The sequence below is a fragment of the Leuciscus leuciscus genome (assembly GCF_965113295.1).
Source record: "Leuciscus leuciscus genome assembly, chromosome: 1".
NCBI lineage: Eukaryota > Metazoa > Chordata > Actinopteri > Cypriniformes > Leuciscidae > Leuciscus > Leuciscus leuciscus.
The window spans coordinates 29,379,992-29,401,002 of record NC_138725.1 but is presented as its reverse complement, the minus strand read 5'-3'; the positions used below and the strand labels follow the sequence as shown (position 1 = coordinate 29,401,002).

The 21,011-nt window shown below is 40.4% G+C and overlaps 1 protein-coding gene across 8 annotated transcripts in view; it reads left to right on the top strand.

The window, feature by feature from the left end:
* The window catches only part of LOC309498713 (uncharacterized protein), a 170,939-nt gene extending 153,570 nt beyond the window's left edge, over positions 1-17,369 (top strand). For 6 of the 8 annotated variants that reach the window (XM_082169583.1, XM_082169595.1, XM_082169596.1 and 3 more), the window contains 2 exons: positions 2,579-4,280; positions 15,871-17,369. In XM_082169583.1, coding sequence (XP_082025709.1) covers positions 2,579-4,280; positions 15,871-15,964 — 1,796 coding nt within the window. In that variant the 3' untranslated portion in view covers positions 15,965-17,369. The remainder of the gene's footprint in view (positions 1-2,578; positions 4,281-15,870) is intronic. The other 2 variants (XM_082169598.1, XM_082169597.1) reach the window with 1 other exon arrangement.
* The last annotated feature ends 3,642 nt before the right edge of the window (positions 17,370-21,011 follow it).

The following is a 21,011-nucleotide window of genomic DNA, read 5'->3' as shown; positions in this document are numbered from 1 at the left end:
ACAATTTCATCTCATGGAATGATGATAATATCAGAAACTCTCAGTAACGGTGTTCATTTCGACCCGAAGTTGGACAATAATGCCTACAGAGTCAGAGTGCTGTATAGAGATGAAACAGGTATAGTTTAGTATTTTATTTATGGTTATAACCGTATTTGTCATCTGCTGTGTGTATCCATTATTAATAGCCTACAAGTCTGCTGTTTCGGACCAGGTCCGAATGATAATCAAACATATACTGATGTTTAATAAAGTTTATTGTACATCACACAAAAGATGAAGCATCAGTTTTACTCTAGAAAATCACCGTAAGAGCTGAGTAAACAGTAAGTTATAAGAAGTGCGCAAGTACATAAACAAATTTCGGTTGAATTGAGGGAGCATTTTCTTTGAAAACAAAAATAATTCCACCTCGTCTTCAGCGGCTGCCTCAGATTTCGGGAGTAAATAGAGAGAGCTATGTGGATTAATACATCCAGCCACACAACACCTACAACGCTTGGGAGACATTCTCGTCAGTGCAGCAGCTGTGAACTCGATCAGGGCGGATCTATGTTAGAACGGCAGTGTCTGTCAACACTCGTGGGCGGGGCCTGTGGCTTTAGTGACGTCACTAAAGCCGCATTCTGAAAACAGGTCGTTGGGAGACACTGTTGATGATTTATGGGGATTAATAAAAAAGGAGTGAGTGGATTTTTATCACTATTGGGTGGTTGTGTACACGCACTGATACACATTCATGCAAAAGTGAATTTTGCATAATAGGTCCCCTTCAAACTAATATTGGCACAAATTTTGCCTCAAACCCAGGCACGGATTAACGCACAGGCCTACTGGTCACTCAAAAACCAAAACAAAAATGAGTTTAAAACCACAACCAAGTTTCAAGAATAGAATTTTTCTAGTCGACTAGTAGTCATTCATTTAAGCAATTAGTCGACTAATCTCACGTTAATATTAATTTCTGCTTAAATACTGAGTGCATGGAGGCATATTCCGCGCTCAAGCGCATAAATAAATCTTCCCGCAAAAGGCTAATGATAATATGTCTGAGAAAAAAAAAAAACAGTCATTTTTATTGTTTAATAATAAAAAAAATATATTTCTAAATCAGTGTCGGCTGCAAACATATCTATATCTCCGCTGTAAATTGGATGCGCCTTTAGAGAGAAATGCACCTTTCATATCATATCAACCTAATCAATCGGTATTTGCTTTCGATTCGAATTTTTTCGTTTTAAAGTGGACATTTCAAGCTTTATATAGAAATATTCATCATGTCTGTGAGGCTATAGCCTACACTGTGTTTCAGTTCATTTTTTGAGACGCGCTCCAGTTCACGCCACGGAGACCATGAAGTGCGCCCTGTTTGTTTTATTTTATTTTACAAAAGCACAACGTTTTCTTGCTATTGTGAGTTTACAAAAATAAAAGTAGCTACTTGCGACTGATGCATTATTACTTTCTGTAGGCTATATGACCAGAAACGATTGAGTATTTCAAGTTGTTTCCACTGTTGATAGGAAAATGCAAGTGTTCGCGCCGACGCCTGCCATGCAGTGCGTGCTGCACACTCCGCACAAACACTTTGGATATGCATTTATCTAGGTTAAAGTTAGAGCGAGCTGCCATGCCAGACGGATAAGTCCTTTTCATGTTTAACAAATCAAATCATGCATTTTCTACCTACCGCGAGTAAGCGCTGCACCAGTTTTTTTTTTTTTTTTTTTTAATAAAGCTTTATTAAATTCTTACAAAATACAAAACAAATTTAAGAACAAAATACAGATATAACATATTAAGCGCTGCACCAGTTTGAAAAAGGTAAAAGCATAACGAGCGTAACGAGAGAGGGGCCCCATTAAGGGGGATGCAGAGATGTTGCTGCGTCTTTATATTAACATTTCTGATTGTTTAAATGATCAGCCCTCGGGGGCCCCCTTAAAATGCCTGCATGGCTTGCCTGCCCTATTGCGGCGCCTGTGCATACAGGTGCAACACTGTTGCCCAAAAAATTGGTGAAGGGGACCTTTGAGACATTGGTGCCCAGGGCACATCATCGCCATAATCCGTCCCTGCTCAAACCACCTGACAAATGAAGCCACGCAATGGTGACGATGGAGTTAAGATGAAGTTTATAAGAAAGAAAAAAACGTGTGGTTTTTAACTGTGGTTTCGCTAGTTATTTGTTAATGAAAATGAAAACATAATACATGCATTTAAATGGGAATTTGCCATCCACCACCTAACTCTCGGCTGTCTTATTTTATTTGATTTTTTTACAAAAATGCTGTTGTCACCGGCGCGCAATGACTTATGGGGTAGGATAGGCCGCTAAGAATCCTTTTATGTGTCCTTCCTTTCACGGGGAAACGAAGGGTGCATTTGGCGTCGCTTTAGTCTTCATCAATCAGCCTTCAAATACGGCCTTTGGAGGATGCAGCCTTCACATTGGGACACAGCTAGGGATTAAATCACAGAAACTCGTGGGCAAACTGGGTGTCACAGGCAAACATAACATGAACACAAACACTAAATGTGACACATGTAGTGATTTTATTTATTTTTTTCATTTCAGATCTGATGGAAGAGAGCGAGGAGAGTGAAGAACTGAGTGAAGTGGAGGAGGAGAGTGAAAAAATGAGTGAAGTGGAGGAGGAACATCATGTCAAACCTGGAGACAAACCTTTGAGTCGCTCCAAGACTAAAAAGACATTTTTAAAGAAAAGAAGAGCCAATAAATCTTCCACCTGCACTCAGTGTGGAAAGAGTTTCACAACCAAACATAGTCTTGAGATTCACTTGAGAATCCACACCGGAGAGAAGCCGTTCTCATGTAATCAGTGTGGGAAGAGATTCACAGCCAAACAAAGACTTGAGCGTCACATGAGAGTTCACACTGGAGAGAAGCCGTTCACTTGTGTTCAGTGTGGAAAAACATTTCGTAGGGCAACAGCCCTGAAGAGACACTTGACAGTTCATGCGAAGGAGAAGCCACATTCATGTTCTGTGTGTGGAAAGAGTTTTTCACTGCCGTATAGTTTACAATTACATCAGAAAATACACACTGGTGTGAGAGAGTACATGTGCTTTGAGTGTGAGAAGACTTTTATGACAGCAAATTGTTTAAAACTGCACCAGAGAATTCACTCTGGAGAAAAACCTTACAAGTGTTCACACTGTGATAACAGATTCAGTCAGTCATCTCATCTGAAAACACATGAGAAGATCCACAGCAGAGAAAAACCTTACAAGTGTTCACACTGTGAAAAGAGATTCAGTCAGTCATCTCATCTGAAAACACATGAGAGGATCCACACTGGAGAAAACCCTTACAAGTGTTCACACTGTGACAAGAGATTCAGTCAGTCATCAAATCTGAAAACACATGAGAGGATCCACACTGGAGAGAAGCCGCACACGTGTGATCAGTGTGGAAAGAGTTTCAGATACAAACACAATCGGGAGATTCACATGAGAGTTCACACAGGAGAAAAGCCATTTACATGTGATCAATGTGGGAAGAGTTTCACAATCAAACAAAGTCTTGGGATTCACATGAGAATCCACACTGGAGAGAAGCCGCACTCATGCCATCAATGTGGGAAGATATTCAGCCGATCAACACACCTTAAAAGTCACATGAGAGTTCACACTGGAGAGAAGCCATTCACATGTGATCATTGTGGCAAAGCATTTCCCCGGGCATCACACCTGAAGTCACACCAGACGGTTCATACGAAGGAGAAGCCACATTCATGTTCTGTGTGTGGAAAGAGTTTTTCACACCAGCAATCTTTATATACACATCAAAAAATACATACTGGTGTGAGAGAGTACATGTGCTTTGAGTGTGAGAAGACTTTTATGACAGCGAAATGTTTAAAACTGCACCAGAGGATCCACACTGGAGAAAAACCTTACAAGTGTTCACACTGTGACAAGAGATTCAGTCGATCATCACATCTGCAATTACATGAGAGGATCCACAGCGGAGAAAAACCTTACAAGTGTTCACACTGTGAGAAGAGATTCAGTCAGTCATCACATCTGAAAACACATGAGAGGATCCACAGCGGAGAAAAACCTCACAAGTGTTCACACTGTGACAAGAGATTCAGTCAGTCACAACATCTGAAATCACATGAGAAGATCCACAGCGGAGAGAAGCCACACACGTGTGATCAATGTGGAAAGAGTTTCTCTATTAAAAGTCACCTGAATGTACACATGAAGATCCATACAGTGGAGAAACCACATCACCACAGTCTGAGATCACGGTAAGGGCAATTCCAGCGTTATGGACGTGACATTTGCAGTCAAAACTTGAAATATAAATTCTCAGAAAATGCATTTAATACCAATATATTGTAAACGTCTGTTTATCCATACTCCCTTAATAAAGGAGTCCAGACATTAGAAACATATCAGTCTACGCATGCGTTTTATATTTAATATGAGGGAAATACACATGCGTGATGGACGTGACAAAAAAAATCTCAAACTTTTTGGTGCCAAAATATTTTTTAGTAATTCTATGAATTACACTGCGCAAACCAAAAGCAATAGTACCCACCGAATGAAGAAGGGTTGGCTCTCCACAGAACATAAAATATTTATTTTATGTTATTTTTCGTTTTCGCATTTATGAGGAAAAAACAATGTTACGGACGTGACAGTGCCGCTCTGAAAGCGGCACTAAAATACTGCTTTAAAACGTTCACAGAGACCTCAAACAGGCATTTAAAACACCAAATATTAAGGATTGGCATTATAAGCAAAAATAATATTCGATGTTTGTTCGAAAATCGTACCTCTCCCCCAACATGCTCAACGGTAAGAAGGCGTTCACTCAAATCCCGCTCACAACAAATTTTAAGTTGTGGTCAAACAGAAAGCCCAGATTTCTTGCGCAGTGGGGTTCATACGGTGCGAGAGAACCACGGTCAACATCAAACACACAGTTTTCCTTGGGCCCGAAGATAATTATTTCAGTTTTATTTTCGTTTAGGTTTAGAAAGTTACTTGAAAGCCAAAGTTTAAGATCACTTTAACAGGCAAACAAGGGTTGTAGACCATTTTTATCATTATGTTTTAAAGGAAAATAAATCTGAGTATCGTCGGCATACAAATGGAAGGATACTTCATATTTATTAAAGATGGAAGCCAGAGGTAACAGATACAGAATAAACAATATGGGGCCGAGGATTGATCCCTGTGGGACTCTGCAGTTCAGAGGTACACTAGTGGAGGATTGATGACCAATATGGACACTAAAACATCTGTTGGTCAGATAAGAGTGGAACCACTGCAAGACAACGCCTCGAAAGCCCACGGATGTCTCCAGACGTCGCAACAGGACCTCATGGTCAACTAAGTCAAATGCAGAACTCAAATCTAAATAAGACTAAGGCCATTGATTTCCCAGAGTCAGTTTCAGTGAAAATATCACTTGACACTCTTAAAAGAGCAGATTCAGTACTGTGTAGAGTTTTAAAACCAGATTGAAATGTTTCATGGAGAGAATTTGCGGATAAGTATGATTGTAGTTGAATCAGTACAACTCTCTCAAGGATCTTCGAAATAAAAGGTAGATTAGAAATAGGACGATAGTTAGAAAGAGTGGAAGGATCGAGATTAGTTTTTTTAAGATATGGCGTCACCACAGCAACTTTCAGACTGTTAGGGAAGGAACCAGTTGACAGGCATTTGTTAATTAAAAGTAACAGGCCAGGTCCAACTGTGTCCATAATTTGCCTAAGGAAAGAAGGTGGAATAATATCCTGTGGACAAATAGTGGGTTTTAAGTGACCAACAATTTCATTACATGTGTCCAGATCAATCGGCTCAAACTCAGACCAGATGGAAGAACATAATGGAACATCATTAGACAATTGAGATCTTAAAATTGTGATCTTATCAACAAATAACTTTTCAAAATTGTCACAGAGAGCAGTAGAGGGCTCTAAGATGGGATGCACTGAGGGATTTAAAACAGAGTTAATAGTAGCAAAGAGAACTTGAGGTTTACGGCAATTATTAGAAATAAGTTCAGAAAAATGTTTGCATTTTGCAGACTTTGCAGCTTTCTGAAACACCTTATAGCCAGCAGCCATATCACCCTGTAGCCCAAGACTGGTTGCCCACTGAAGCTAAGCAGGGCTGAGCCTGGTTAGTAGCTGGATGGGAGACCTCCTGAGAAAAAACAGGTTGCTGCTGGAAGAGGTGTTAGTGAGGCCTGCAGGGGGTGCTCACCTTGTGGTCTGTGTGGGTCCTAATGCCCCAGTGTAGTGACGGGGACACTATACTGCCAAAAGAGCACCGTCCTTCGGATGAGACGTTAAACCGAGGTTCTGACTCTCTGTGGTCATTAAAAATCCCAGGATGTCCTTCGAAAAAGAGTAGGGGTGTAACCCCGGCATCCTGGCCAAATTTGCCCCTTGGCCCCTGTCCATCATGGCCTCCTAATCATCCCCATATACTGATTGACTTCATCACTGTCTCCTCTCCACCAGTAAGCTGGTGTGTGGTGGGCGTTCTGGCGCAATATGGCTGTCGTCGCATCATCCAAGTGGATGCTGCACATTGGTGGTGGTTGAGGAGATTCCCCCATCTATGTAAAGCGCTTTGAGGTCTCTGAAAAAGCGCTAGATAAATGTAACGAATTATTATTATTATTATTATTATTATAGGCATTTTTCATGATTTCATACGAAACCTGCAGATGGTCCTTTTTCCATTGGCGCTCCGCCTGTCTACATACCCATCTAAGGGTACGTGTAGTGTCAGTGTGCCAGGGCACTGGTGCAGGCTTATGATTTTTGTACCTCAAAGGCGCAATAGAATTCATGATATCTGCGCAGGTGGAATTAAAAAGATTAAGATGTGCATCAGCATCCAGGTTATGCAGGGTAGAGACAGATTCCAGGCAGTTACGTAGAGATAGGCTGTGGAAAAATCTTCACTAGAGCGTTGGGTAAGACAACGAGTTAAACGTGCAAGTGATGGATTTTTAAGTGTGCGTCCAGTGAGAGGAACAGTAAAAAGTACAGGCATGTGGTCAGAGAAAAATGCGCTGTTGATTTCTATATTTGAAATCGAGAAACCATGGGTTAAAATCAAATCAAGGGTGTGGCCATGGATATGTGTTGGACCAGAAACCCACTGAGTAAAGTCAAAAGACTCAATCATATTTAGAAATTCAGCTGAATATGGTTTGGAAGCACAGCAAACATGAATGTTGAAATCACCCAGCAGTAATATTTGGTCATGTTTGATAACTAGATCACCCATTAGTGCAGCAAGCTCACTTAGAAAGGCCTTATTTTGCTGAGGAGGACGATAAATTAGAGCTATGGCAATGGGGTTAACGAAGACTAATTGTAACAATTGCACCTCAAAACTGTGGTAGGAGCCGGTAGGTAGAGATCAACAGTGAAGAGTGTTTTTAAAAACAGTAGCAAGACCTCCACCGTGGCCAGACAAACGCGGGGAGTTTAAGAAGTGACAGCCGCGAGGCACTAGTTCCAAAAATGGAGATAACTCGCCGGGCTTTGTCCAAGTCTCAGTAACACACAAGAAATCCAGGGTTTGAGAGGCAAAAAAGTAATTTAAAATATCAAATAATCGAAGAGGGCCATCCAGGGAAGACTGGCCAGCAGAAAAAAACTCCGATCCCCGTCGAAGCAAGGCGAGCTGCGGATCGCGAAATGGCAAGAGGGCCGATCTGAGTCGTACAGCGATGCCTCTGCGTTTGCCGCGCCTTCTCCGGCGTCTCCGGCGTGGTAGATCGACCTGGAGCTGGCACAGGTATGCAGGGGGGAGAGATGGGCAGGGTGGAAGCTCGAAACGCGGTCCACAAACATCGCACCTAATGTTAGGCAAGGCAGTGACTGTGCTTTGTTTAACCACGCATCAATATGAAGTTACTGTGCCGGTGTTCTATCAAATAATGCTACCTATCAGATTTTACATTGTTCTGCCTTTGTTTTACTGTCAATTAAAATTGAAATTACGGTGTAGCCTACTTTGTACTACTTCCATCAGTCCCTGTAACTTCTGATGCTTTGTCCTGCACAAACGCGGTCATGCTGTAGCAGATGAATACAACAAAGAACTAAAGCCCCACCTCACCCAGTTCGGGTACCGGACCTGGTTGAAACACTCATGCATCTAGCTGGCAGAGTGCCAAAACTTAGCCGGCTCCTTCAGCACCGCCCTAAACACGGTCGAGTTGGCGCGGGAATAATATAATCACAGGCAGTGTTTATAATGAAGCAACAAGTGTACTGGTGCATACAACATCAGACCAGCTGTTACAAGCGGGTTATACCTATCAGAGTGTCCAGAATAAATATGCGGGACGAGCGACGTGCACAAGCACAATAATGGGGTAGACAGCTGAAACCACCGCATAATGAAAAGACGCAGAACACAGAATGTTGTGCTATAAATGCATTAGTTGTCGAGGTAGTCCAGAATGCGCTCCCCACTGATAGTCTCAAAAAGCACTGTTTTTCGTGAATGTGAGGAGCACAACACATTTGAACATGAATCTCAGGAAGCGCCTGTGATGAGGGCTATCTGAATGTGAAAGTATGCGTCTTTCAGATTCACCGATATAGACCAGTCCCCGGGTCGAATGTGCGCGAGGATCTGTTTTATATCGTAATAATTTTGAACGCGTGCTTAGCACGTCACTCGGTTCCAATGGAAGATAGACTGGAGCTATTATCACAGGTCTTTTACAGGTCTATATATAATGGTCTATAATGAACAAAATCATTATTGTCACACATCAAAATCACACGTAATGGTGATAAGCAACCAAATATTGATAATGTGAAAGTTAGGCTACTGCCTTTTGCCTTGGCTTCTCACTTTTTGCTGACAATACACAAAGGCAGAGTACAGTATAAAGATGCACCGATTGATCGGCTGGTGACCGGAATTGGCCGATTTTCACATGATCGGCCATGACCGGCGACCGGCCGGTCAGTCTGACATATGCCGATTTTATGCCGGTCAAATGCACTCGGGCGCCGCATGATTAACCTTTTGAGCGGTACGGTCTCATATATGGTATTTTTATTTATGTGCCCCTGCCCTGAGTAATGTTACGGTGCCACATTTAGGATGTTCAGTGACGTCGCATAACTGCCAGATTCAAACTGTGCTCTCGCGCATTAGTTGGCGCTGAGCCAGAGTCGGACGCATCAGCGCTGTCATATATCACAACTAAGCAGTGTTTTCAACCTCATAATGTTTATTTTAGGTTTCAGATATTTAAATACACATAAGCACGAGTAAAACAATACATTTGGAGTTTGTAAAATACACACTGATGTCTGTGGAAGCAGCAATAACAATCTATTCAAATATAATTTGCGGACATGTGTTATTCATATCAGACAAACATAGTGGAAGTAACTTAACTATAAGTTTACTCTATTCTTCTCAGTTCACCGGCCACTTTCTTGCATTTATTTCGGGAGAAACTGATGAATTCACGTGCTGTAAATCCGACGCCCATCTATGTTATAGATCAAGATTATTTATAAAGGTTTTTAAACGACCAAACACACTCACTTACACGTATTTGAGAATCGGAATAACAGATAGGCTAGTTGATGACATGGTAAGCAAGTTTGTGAATATTTTGAATAAAAAAGGAAAAGCGAAATAAAAGCGACACATCTGTCATGCAGTATTATTGTGGCTGCCGTGTATCGCGTGACGCGTCGCCATGGAAACATTAAAGGGAACGTTCGCCTCGAATGAAAAAACTCACTCTGGGGGTGGGGGGTGGGGGTGTCAGTTAGAATATTTTAAACTTACGCGTGAAAGGGTTAAAGAAAAGATAGAAAATAAATATTTGTGTGTGCTGTAAAGTGGTTAGAAATTATTTTATCGGAATCGGCTAAAATCGGTATCGGCAGGTCAAACTCAATAAAAAATCGGAAATCGGAATCGGCCTAGAAAATTGTAATCGGTGCATCTCTAGTACAGTAACTTTAAAAATAGTGGTCAAAAGTCAAGTTTGAGCTAGAGCTGGGCGATTTTTTTTCCCCTAAAAAAATCTGCGATTTTTTTTTTATAAAAAACTCGATTTACGATTCGATTCGATTTTTCCCCCCATTTAAAACGAAATAACTGCGACCTGTAAATATATTTTAAAAATATATATTTATTGTATTTAATTTTTGTGCATCAACATAAACAAAAATTGCAAAGGCAAACCCTTTCTCTAACTGAAAAGTCACTGTGCGTGCAACAAAGATTGTTAAACATCTAAATTATTTATACTGTATTTGGATTGAGCTAATAAATCAACAAAAAATCCTCAGGTAACTCTTATGCCTGGTTCAGATTACACGATTCTTTTGTCTGTTACGATAGTCACTGTGTCAGATTACACGATTTTGACTCCTAAAAATCTTGTCATGTCGTGGACAAGAAACATGTCAGACTACACGTTGTTTTCCGACCAGTCATCGCGAGCCGTCTCACACACTCATTCACTCGCACATATAGCCTACACACACACACACTCGCACATACACACACACACACACACACTCACTCGCACATACACACTCACTCACTCTCGCGCACACACACTCGCTCACTCACTCGCGAACACACACAGTCTCTACCTCGCGCGCCGTCGCCGTGGAGGACCGTTAAAAAATTATATATGCTAGTCTTTTTGTCGTGATGTCGTGAAGCATCGAGGGCTGCGCCAGGGAGCATGTTAGGGAAACCCTGAAGGAAGATTTGACGAATGCAAAATGTATGTATTGTACGCTATACTGAAGAGGGGGAGGAAAAAAATCAAAAAAATCGATTTTTTGAAAATATGAATCGATTTGACCTACCAACTCGATTTTTAAATCAAATCGATTTTTTTCCCAGCCCTAGTTTGAGCTCAAGATTTTTTATTGTAGATAATTGTCATTACTAAAACATCAAATTGGCAGATTTCCAGTGTCCTACCTATAATTAATTTGGCGGGACAACTAAAAATCTTTAGTCATTTTTCTCACTTCCACACTCTAGCGAGTTAAGGTCTTTTGCCTTTGTAGGGCAGTATAACAGTATAACACTTTTGACCTCTATTTTAGAGTTACTGTACTCTGCCTTTGTATTGTCAGCAAAATGTGAGAAGTCATGGCAAGGCAAAAGGGAGTAACTTCCACATTATCAATATTTGGTTGGTGATCACCATTAAAAAAAATCATGGCATTTATTTTGTACTGTACCATACCATCTTCTTCCGCTTATCCGGGGCAGGGTCGCGGGGGCAGCAGTATAAGCAGAGATGGCCAGACTTCCCTCTCCCTAGACACTTCCTCCAGATCTTATCTGGGGGGACATCGAGACTTTCCCAGGCCAGCCGGGAGACATAGTCCCTCCAGCGTGTCCTAGGTCTTCCCCAGGCTCTCCTCCCAGTGGGACGCGCTCTGAACACCTTCCCGGGAAGGCGTCCAGGAGGCATCCAGAACAGATGCCCGTGCCACTTCAGCTGACCCCTCTCGATGTGGAGGAGCAGCAGTTCTACTCTGAGCTCCTCCCAAGTGACCAAGTTTCTCACCCTTTCTCTAAGGGATCGCCCAGCCACCCTGCGGAGAAAGCTCATTTCGGCCGCTTGTCAGCTGCCTCAGGAGTCCCAAAAGCCAGCCAGGCTCGATAGGACTTCTTCTTCAGTTTGACGGCATCCCTTACTTCCGGTGTCCACCACCGGGTTCGGGGATTACCACCTCGACAGGCACCGTACACCTTACGGCCACAACTCCAAGTGGCCGCGTCGACAATGGAGGTGGAGAACATGGTCCACTCGGACTCAATATCTCCAGACTCCCTCGGGATTCGATTGAAGCTCCGCCAGAGGTGGAAGTTGAAAATCTCTCTGACAGGGGACTCTGCCAAACGTTCCCAACAGACCCTCATAGTACGTTTGGGTCTGCCGAGTCTGTCCAGCTTCCTCCCCGGCCATCGGATCCAACTCACCACCAGGTGGTGATCGGTTGACAGCTCCGCCCCTCTCTTAACCTAAGTGTCCAAGCCATACGGCCGGAGGCCAGATGAAACGACCACAAAGTCAATCATCGACCTCCGGTCTAGGGTGTCCTGGTGCCACGTGCACTGATGGACACCCTTATGCTTGAACATGGTGTTTGTTATGGACAAGCTGTAACTAGCACAGAAGTCCAATAACAGAACACCGCTTGGGTTCAATTGGTTCCTCCCAATCATGTCCCTCCAGGTGTCACTGTTGCTGCCCACGTGGATGTTGAAGTCCCCCAGTAGAACGACAGAGTCCCCAGTTTGAGCACTTTCCAGCACCCATCCCAGGGACCCCAAGAAGGCCGGGTACTCTACACTGCCGTTTGGCCCGTAGGTGCAGACGACAGTGAGAGACCTATCCCGACCCGAAGGCGCAGAAAAGCAACCCTCTCATTCACCGGGGTGAACTCCAACACATGGTGGATGAGCTGGGGGGCTATAAGATCACCCACACCAGCCCGCCACCTCTCACCATGGGCAACTTCAGAGTGGTAAAGAGTCCATCCTCTCTCCAGGAGTGTGGTTCTAGAGCCCAAGCCGTACATGGAGGTGATCCCAACTATCTCTAGTCGGCACCGCTCAACCTCACGCATAATCTCAGGCTCCTTCCCTGCCAGCGAGGTGACATTCCACATCCCTAGAGCTAGTGTCCAGGGATTGGGTCGTCAAGGCCCCCGCCTTAAACTGCCGCCCGATCCTCTAAGCACCGGTCCCTTACGGTCCCTCCTGCAAGTGGTGAGCCCACGGGAGGGCCTTGCTCCAGGGGGGGGTCCCGGCTGCGCCATGCCGGGCCACGTCACGGTCCTCAATCTTATTTCCATCATAAGGGTTTTTGTACTGCTCTTAGTCTGACCCATCACCTAGGACCTGTTTTCCTTGGGAGACCCTACCAGGTGCATATAGCCCCGGACAACATAGCTCCTAGGGTCATTCGGGTACTAAAACTCCTCCACCACGGTAAGATGGCAGTTCAAGGAAGGGGCATTTATTTTGAATTACAGTACTCTGCAGTGGGCTATCTTCAATTGGTACCGAGTGGCATAAGACTTGCTAAGCGCACTTTCAAAATGATCACGATAAAACAGAATATCATGCACATTCGACCTGGTTTATAGTGGTAAATCTGAAAGATACTTTTACATTTAGCTAGCCCTCATCACAAGCGCTTCCTGAGATTCGTGTTTTAAAGGGATACTCCACTATTTTTGGAAATAGGCTCATTTTTCCCCCAGAGTTAAACAGTTGAGTTTTACCGTTTTCGAGTCCATTCAGCCAAGTTTCTGATATTTAGAAGAATATCAGTAACCAGACAGTTTCTGGTCTCATTGACTTCCATAGTATATTTTTTTTCCTACTATGAAAGTCAATGAGACCAGAAACTGTCTGGTTACTGATATTCTTCTAAATATCAGAAACTCGGCTGAATGGATTCGAAAACGGTAAAACTCAACTGTTTAACTCTGGGGGAGTTGTAAAATGAGCCTATTTCCAAAAAAAGTGGAGTATCCCTTTAATATGTCGCGCTCCTCACGTTCACGGTCACGAAAAACAGTGCTTTTTGAGACTATCAGTGGTGAGCACGTTCTGGACTACCTCGACGACTAATGCATTTATAGCACAACCTTCTGTGTTCTGCGTCTTTTCATTATGCGGTGGTTTCAGCTGTCTACCCTATTATTGTACTTGTGCACTTCGCTCGTCCCGCGGATTTATTCCGGGCGCTGTGATGGGTTTAACCCGTTTGTAACAGCTGGTCTGATGTTGTATGCACAAGTATACTTGTTGCTTCATTATTGACATTCCCTGTGATATATTATTCCTGCGTCGGCACGACCATGTTTAGGGCGGTGCTGAAGGAGCCGGCGAAGTTTTGGCAATCTGCCAGCTAGATGCATGAGTGTTTCAACCAGGTCAGGTACCCGAACTGGGTGAGGCGGGGCTTTAGTTCTTTGTTGTATTCATCTTCTATGGCATGACCGCGTTTGTGCAGGACAAAGCTCTGGGGACATCAGAAGATACAGGGACTAATGGAAGCTGTACAAAGTAGGCAACACAGGCTACACCATAATTTCAATTTTAATTGACAGTAAAACAAAGGCAGAAAACCATACAATCTGGTAAGGTAGCAATATGTGATAGAACACCGTCACAGTAACTTCATATTGACACGCGGCTAAACAAAGGCAGAGTACCGTAATTCTATTTGAGCGTTCCAAAACAAAGCCAAAGTTCTGCCTTGGTTTCTCATGGGTTTTTGGAAGTTAAAGGGTTAGTTCACCCAAAAATGAAAATTCTGTCAGTAATTACTCACCCTCATGTTGTTCCAAGACCTTCGCTCATCTTCGGAACACAAATTAAGATATTTTTGATGAAATCTGAGTGCTGGATCCCTTCTCCATAGGCTGCTAGGTGACCGAAACTTGCTGGCCCACCTTGCTGGCTCAATCTTAAGTATATCAAGCGACGATAATACTTTTTGTGCGCAAAAACAAACAAAAATAACGACTTTTTTCCACTATTCATTTCCTTCTCTCTGGGCCTCTATTTGGTTCATGTAGTGTTTTTGCGCAGCGCGTCTGTGTTACACGTCATCACGCATCACACACATGACCAGCGTCAGCCAATAGTGAGCCTACGTGGTGACGTGTAACACAGAAAACGCGCTGTAGTATACGTGAAACAACTCGAGGCCCAGAGAGAAGGAAATGAATACGGAATAAAGTCGTTATTTTTGTTTGTTTTTGCGCACAAAAAGTATTCTCGTCGCTTGATATACTTAAGATTGAGCCACTGTAGTCACTTGGACTATATTAACGATCTCTTTAATAACTAAGTTTCGGTCACCTAGCAGCCTGGAGAAGTGATCCAGATTTCATCAAAAATATCTTAATTTGTGTTCCGAAGATGAACGAAGGTCTTACGCGGTTGGAACAACATGAGGGTGAGTAATTACTGACAGAATTTTCATTTTTGGGTGAACTAACACTTTAATATTAAGACAACCCATTATTTTCTCTGAAAAAACAACGGAATTGACTCAATCTTCTTATCCACATTACAAAGGAGTCTTGAATGTGCCAAAAATATCAATAACTAATTTTTGACCAAAAGCAACGTTACCGTATTTTGCCTTTGCATGGCAGTGTAGTACATAGTAAAAGCTATATAAATGCCTCATTCATTCATTAGTTTCTTAACAGCCACGATGAGCAACGGACATTTTGTTGTTTGATTGGTTTCTATTAACTCGTGTTCAACCCAACATGAATGTGTGATATAAATAAAATCTGTCTGATTGTGATGTGATTTGTCTGTTCAGAGCACTGCAAAATCACTCTCTGGCAGTAGGTGGTGCTTATGTCAAAACAAGCAGAAATAAAGCAATATACACAGCAGTGCTGTGCAACTTTCTCTTTCTGACACTGCTTATTATGGTAAAGATAAAACGTCAAACAGTATTTTTATGTTTTCTAACAGCAGTTCATGTTTTTGTATTTGCTCTGGTGCTTATCAAGAATACAGAGACGAGAAGCTTCCAGATTCTTCCTCTGTTTATGTTAGAAAGATGTTGGAAATGATGTGATTGCTTACAGATCTAGAGTTCCATGACCAAACTAGTGATTTATAACACAAATTATCTTCATGATATTAAAATAGATCATAATCGTGCACAGCAGTTGTTGACCAGATATGATGGGATTAAAATGACTATTGAACTCATCAGTGATCTTGACTTTGAGCTTCACTTTTCATTTCAAGTTTGTCTCTCATTTAAAATCTCTCTTGATTTAATGTTTCTTTTAGGCCTGATGGACGTGAACAAGAAAGGAAAAACAAAAGCCAAAAAAAGTCTCCTGCCCTCAGTGTAAAAAACGCTTCACATGAAAATCAAGTCTGAAGATTCACAGGAGAGTTCGCAATGGGAAGAAGCGGCTCAGGCTTTCTCTCTGAAATCACATCTACTCATTCTGAAGAAAGACCATTTAACTGTGATCAGTGCGGTAATCAGTTTCATTGGGCATCAGTCCAAAGTTCATTCATTGTTTTTCATTAGAACATAGTTTCTCTTTCACTTCTACTCTTCCATGGAAACGCAAGATATACGTTCATGTATCTTTGAAACTGGACTCTTTTCTTCTCTTCTTCTCTTGAGATGCTCTTATAAGTCAGTAAAGAGAGAGATCTGTCTAAATCGCTTTCACTTTTTCTTAATGTTTGTATTTGCTTCTTGTAATATTGATAAAACTCTTTACTCATTTTATCAACATTTCATTGTCATTGTCCTTTTTTAATTTTCTTCATTTTAGTTCTGAAATTCATGAAGCATCCTGATATGGATTGCTTTTAGAGCTTTCCAGGTTTTAAACTTCTCAACAGAGCTTTTAAATGCTTAAGGGGGAGGGGGGACGGGGACTGTTTGTTCCCTGCATTTCGACGATGATTGTTTTATAAACAAAGCCCAGATCGACGGATTTGCAGATTGTCTAAAGCTTAAGGATCGAGCCACAATGATAAAGGTTCACGGTTGTGCATTGGAACCAGGCGGTGAGTAAACTGCTCACGTTAGCACAGCTCACGGCGCGTTAGCACAGCTTTAGCTCCGCCCACACGGCCCGCCTCCAGCCGCTCGTTTTTTTTCCGGAAAGACTCGGTACAGCCTATCTTTCTTTTATAAATATAATAAAACTAAAGACTTTTTGGAGATATGAAGGATGCAATACTACTCTATAGGTACTCAAGATTAACAGGAGATTGAGTGAAAATGAGCATTTCACCCAAAAACCAAAAATTATATTTCACTGCACACATGACTGGCATTGAATGAGATTGCTGTCTGTCTACATTATTAACCGTTGGTTTCACCCTTGATATCCAGTATCATATATACATTTCAAAGAGTTTGTTCTAGTCAGTTTGAGGTTTCATTCACACCATGAGGCTTAAAAGGCCTAAAATGAAGAAATTGCCCTTAATTCAAGCAGAATCAGCAGAAAATTAAAAAACAGCATTACCAGCTTCACTTATTACTAACCAGACTGACTTTATTTCATTTCCGTTTTAATGAAGTCAATAGGTGTATGTTAAAGTCACCATGATGGTGGTTAGCGTTTGCTTTAGTTGGACTCTTGACCCTTGACTAGTAATGTCAAAATGAGGCTTCCTGAACCACTGAGCCCTCACAGCCCATTGCTTCAGCCAAAGGTTCATTACTCGAAGCTTCATTCAGCATTGCTCTCTAGTGACACAAATTAATTCATTCTGAACCAGTGTCCCTCCCTCCCTCCCTAATTTAATAAAAAAATATCTTTTTTTATAAAAAAAATGTATATTTTATAAAAATACTTTTATAAATAAAAATATTTATTTGTAATGTAAATATACAAATAAATATTTATATTTATTTGTATATTTATATTTAAATGTATATTTTATAAAAATTACTTACTGTGGTTTAATAAATAAATATTAAACTAAGTAGCCTAACTGTCTGTGTGATATGTTTGAAGTGTTTTATATCTATGGATTTTATTGTAGCTAAGTAAAGTATTAGCATTGATTTGAGAGGCTAAATTGATCAAACATGTTTTACTCGCTGTTGGCTCGGCTTGCTTGGTCGTCTTTTTTTTTCTTTTTTTTTTTTTTTTAATGCTCCAAACATTTGTCTAAATTAACTTAATAAAGAAATGAAAAGAAAAGAAACATAACTAACAAAACGGACATATTTTAATGTCAGTCTGCCGCTGTGAAAAAAAAACGGGCTCGGGTCAGACTCGGGCTGATAATTCTGATGAGCTGTCGAACACGGGTCGGGCTAGGGCCTGAGCATCTTGGGCCAGGGCCGGGCTCGGGCCTAGATTTGAGGCCCGTGCAGGGCTCTATTATACATCACCTTTTAATGTCAGAGTGAAAGAAAAAAAAAACAGTTAAGTTCAAACAGTACTTTTGCTAATTATCCTATAGTTGTCAACAAATAACAGTTACATAATTATAGTGCATCTTAACTCTAAATTGAGCAAAAAATACTACACCTGAGTTTTTGAAAACTCATTTAACTCTTTAAATTTACAGAACAGTATCAGAGAAGTTGTTGGCTAAACATACCAGTTGTTTATAGTTCATCATTATAACTCTCAGCAAAAATGCCTGAAATACATCTGAGTTTTTGTAAACTCATTTCATTCTTTAAATTTACCGAACAGAATCAGATTTTGTTGGCTACACATAACTATATGGTTCATGTTATGGTATGCATTAATAAAAGTCATGTTCAAAGTAAATTAAACTGGGAAACAAACAGCAGAACAATTTCAAATGTTTATGCTGGTCTTCATTCTGAACTAAAATGTATGCTAAATAAGAGTATAAATAATAAAAGTTCATGAAGGGACACATATGATGTGCATTCACATTTTCTTACATTTAATGAGCTGACTGACACTGCATTGTTTCCACAAGAGAGGTATATGCTGGTGTGTATGCACTTAGGTTCACTCTTATGCAATCATTCAAATGTTGATCTGTCAGTCTTGTTCTGAATTTACATTTGATCACATTCATATCAGAAAATGCTGCTTCACAAAGGTATGTAGATCCAAATAAAGCAGATGCTTTGAGTGCAGCTTGGTGAATGTTCTTGTAGACTCCTGAGTCTACCAGACTCCAGAAATGTGGTAAATGTCGCTGAGATTTTAAATGGATATTATTTTGGAGATTAATAACTTCCATCTCCATCTCTAAAGCACTGACATTGAAGAGTTCAGCTATCTGCTTTGAAATGTTTTCAATGTCCATCTCCATAAAAGGGTTGGCAACAAATGCCACACATGGCTCAAGTTTTTCAAAATCACTGAACCGTCCCTCAAATTCCTGCCCAAGCCTGGACAGGAGGTCACAATACTTGTGTACATCAAAAACTTCAGTAGCATCTGCGTGGCTTTCTAACATCTTCAACACTGAAGGGAAGTGCTGCAATCTGTTGTTTTTCAATTGATGAACGTGAAATGACCATTTTGCTTTAAAAGCCTTCACAGCACTGATCATGTCACATAAGGATTTGTCTTTACCTTGTAACTGAAGATTGAGCTGATTGAGTTTCTCTGTCACATCCGTCAAGAATGCAAGATCAAGCAGCCACCCAGCATCAGGTTGGTGTCTTCCCCCTTGCTTCCATAAAAGCTTTAATTTCACTCAGCAAGGAAATAAAGCGGTGAAGTACCTTTCCCCTACTCAACCATCTGACTTCTGTGTGAAATAAGAGATCACCATACTCTGCAGAAAGTTCATCAAGAAACACTTTGAAACATCTGTGTTGTTTGGACTTTGCGCAAATTGAGTTAATAATCTTAACAACCGGTGTCATGACATGATCAAAGCACATAACCTTACTGCAGATTGCCTGCTGATGAATGATACAGTGATAGTTCAGAAATGCAGGAAAATTTGGGTCGTTCTTGCAATGCGCAATAAATCCAGAGTGGCGCCCTATCATGGCTGGTGCTCCGTCTGTTGTCATAGACTACGTTTACATGCAGCCAATAACCCGTTCAAAACCGGGATATTAGCAATAACCCGGTCGTGCACGGCCATGTAAACACCGGCAAAAACCCAGATATGGGTCATTCCAGAATTGGAGGACATTTAGGCATCCATAATTTGGAAAAATTGGCCCTTTATTTTACTATTTTTTATTATGTATTTCATAAAAACAGGCAATATACCATTAAATAATTTGATTCGTCCAGCTCAGGTATCAAAGGCACACTTTTTTTTTTTTTTTTTTGTGCTGGATGCAACCCTGTTACCAATACTCAGGAACCCGAAAAAAGTATATTTATTGATTTTTTTAAATATAATTTCCTGCCATTAGGTATAGAAAGTCACAATCACTCTATATAAATATTTAATTTTAGATATCACTTGATTTAAATTGATTTAAATTCATTTCAGTAACTTTTGAGTTCCATCTTTGCCAAATTTTTTACTTTTGACATGTTTTATTTGACTGATTTCAGCATATATTTTCAAGTATTTGCTAAAATGCATAATGCATATAATCCTTCAAACTACGGTAATGACAATAGCTCAAGCCCCTGTAAGCTAAAAAAGGTAATTTATTATTATTTTAATAAAAATTATACGGTAACAGGGTTGAAATTTAAGTAACAGGGTTGCGAAAAGTTACAGGGTAATACATTAATAACATGAAATGTATGCTAAATTATAATCAAAATTATATTAATTATTTAGCTTAATGTAATGGGTGTTATATTTGTTAATATTTGTTAATATTTCACTCAAATTCTCTCCTTTTGTTATTATCATTTGTTATATTTCTTTCATTATTTTGTATTCTGGAATTATTCTTTTAAAATTTTTAGTGCTGGGAAAAAATTAATCGCGATTAATCGCATCCAAAATAAAAGTTTGTGTTTTGCATAATATATATGTGTGTACTGTGTATAATTATTTTATATATGTATATATAAATATATATGCATGTATATATTTAAGATTTTTATTTATTTATATATAAATTATTTATATTTATATATAATATAAATTATGTATAAATGTATATACAGTATATACATGCAAATATTTATTAAATAAATACATGCATATGTGTGTATTTATATATACAAAATAATTATACACAGTACACATACATATATTATGCAAACACAAACTTTTATTTTGGATGCGATTACTCGCGATTAATTTTTTCCCAGCACTAAATATTTCATTAATTTATTCTTCTAATATTGATTTTTATTAATTAAGATGCTAAATATTTAGTTTGTAAATTAAATGAAGACCGGTCACATGAACTATTGATAATAGATTGTCCCTTATGAGTGGACTGAAGGAGATTCAACCCTGTTACTCTAATTATGGTGCAAATTAATGCTAATGTTAGCTTTTTCTCATGAATAGAAACTTGCTGT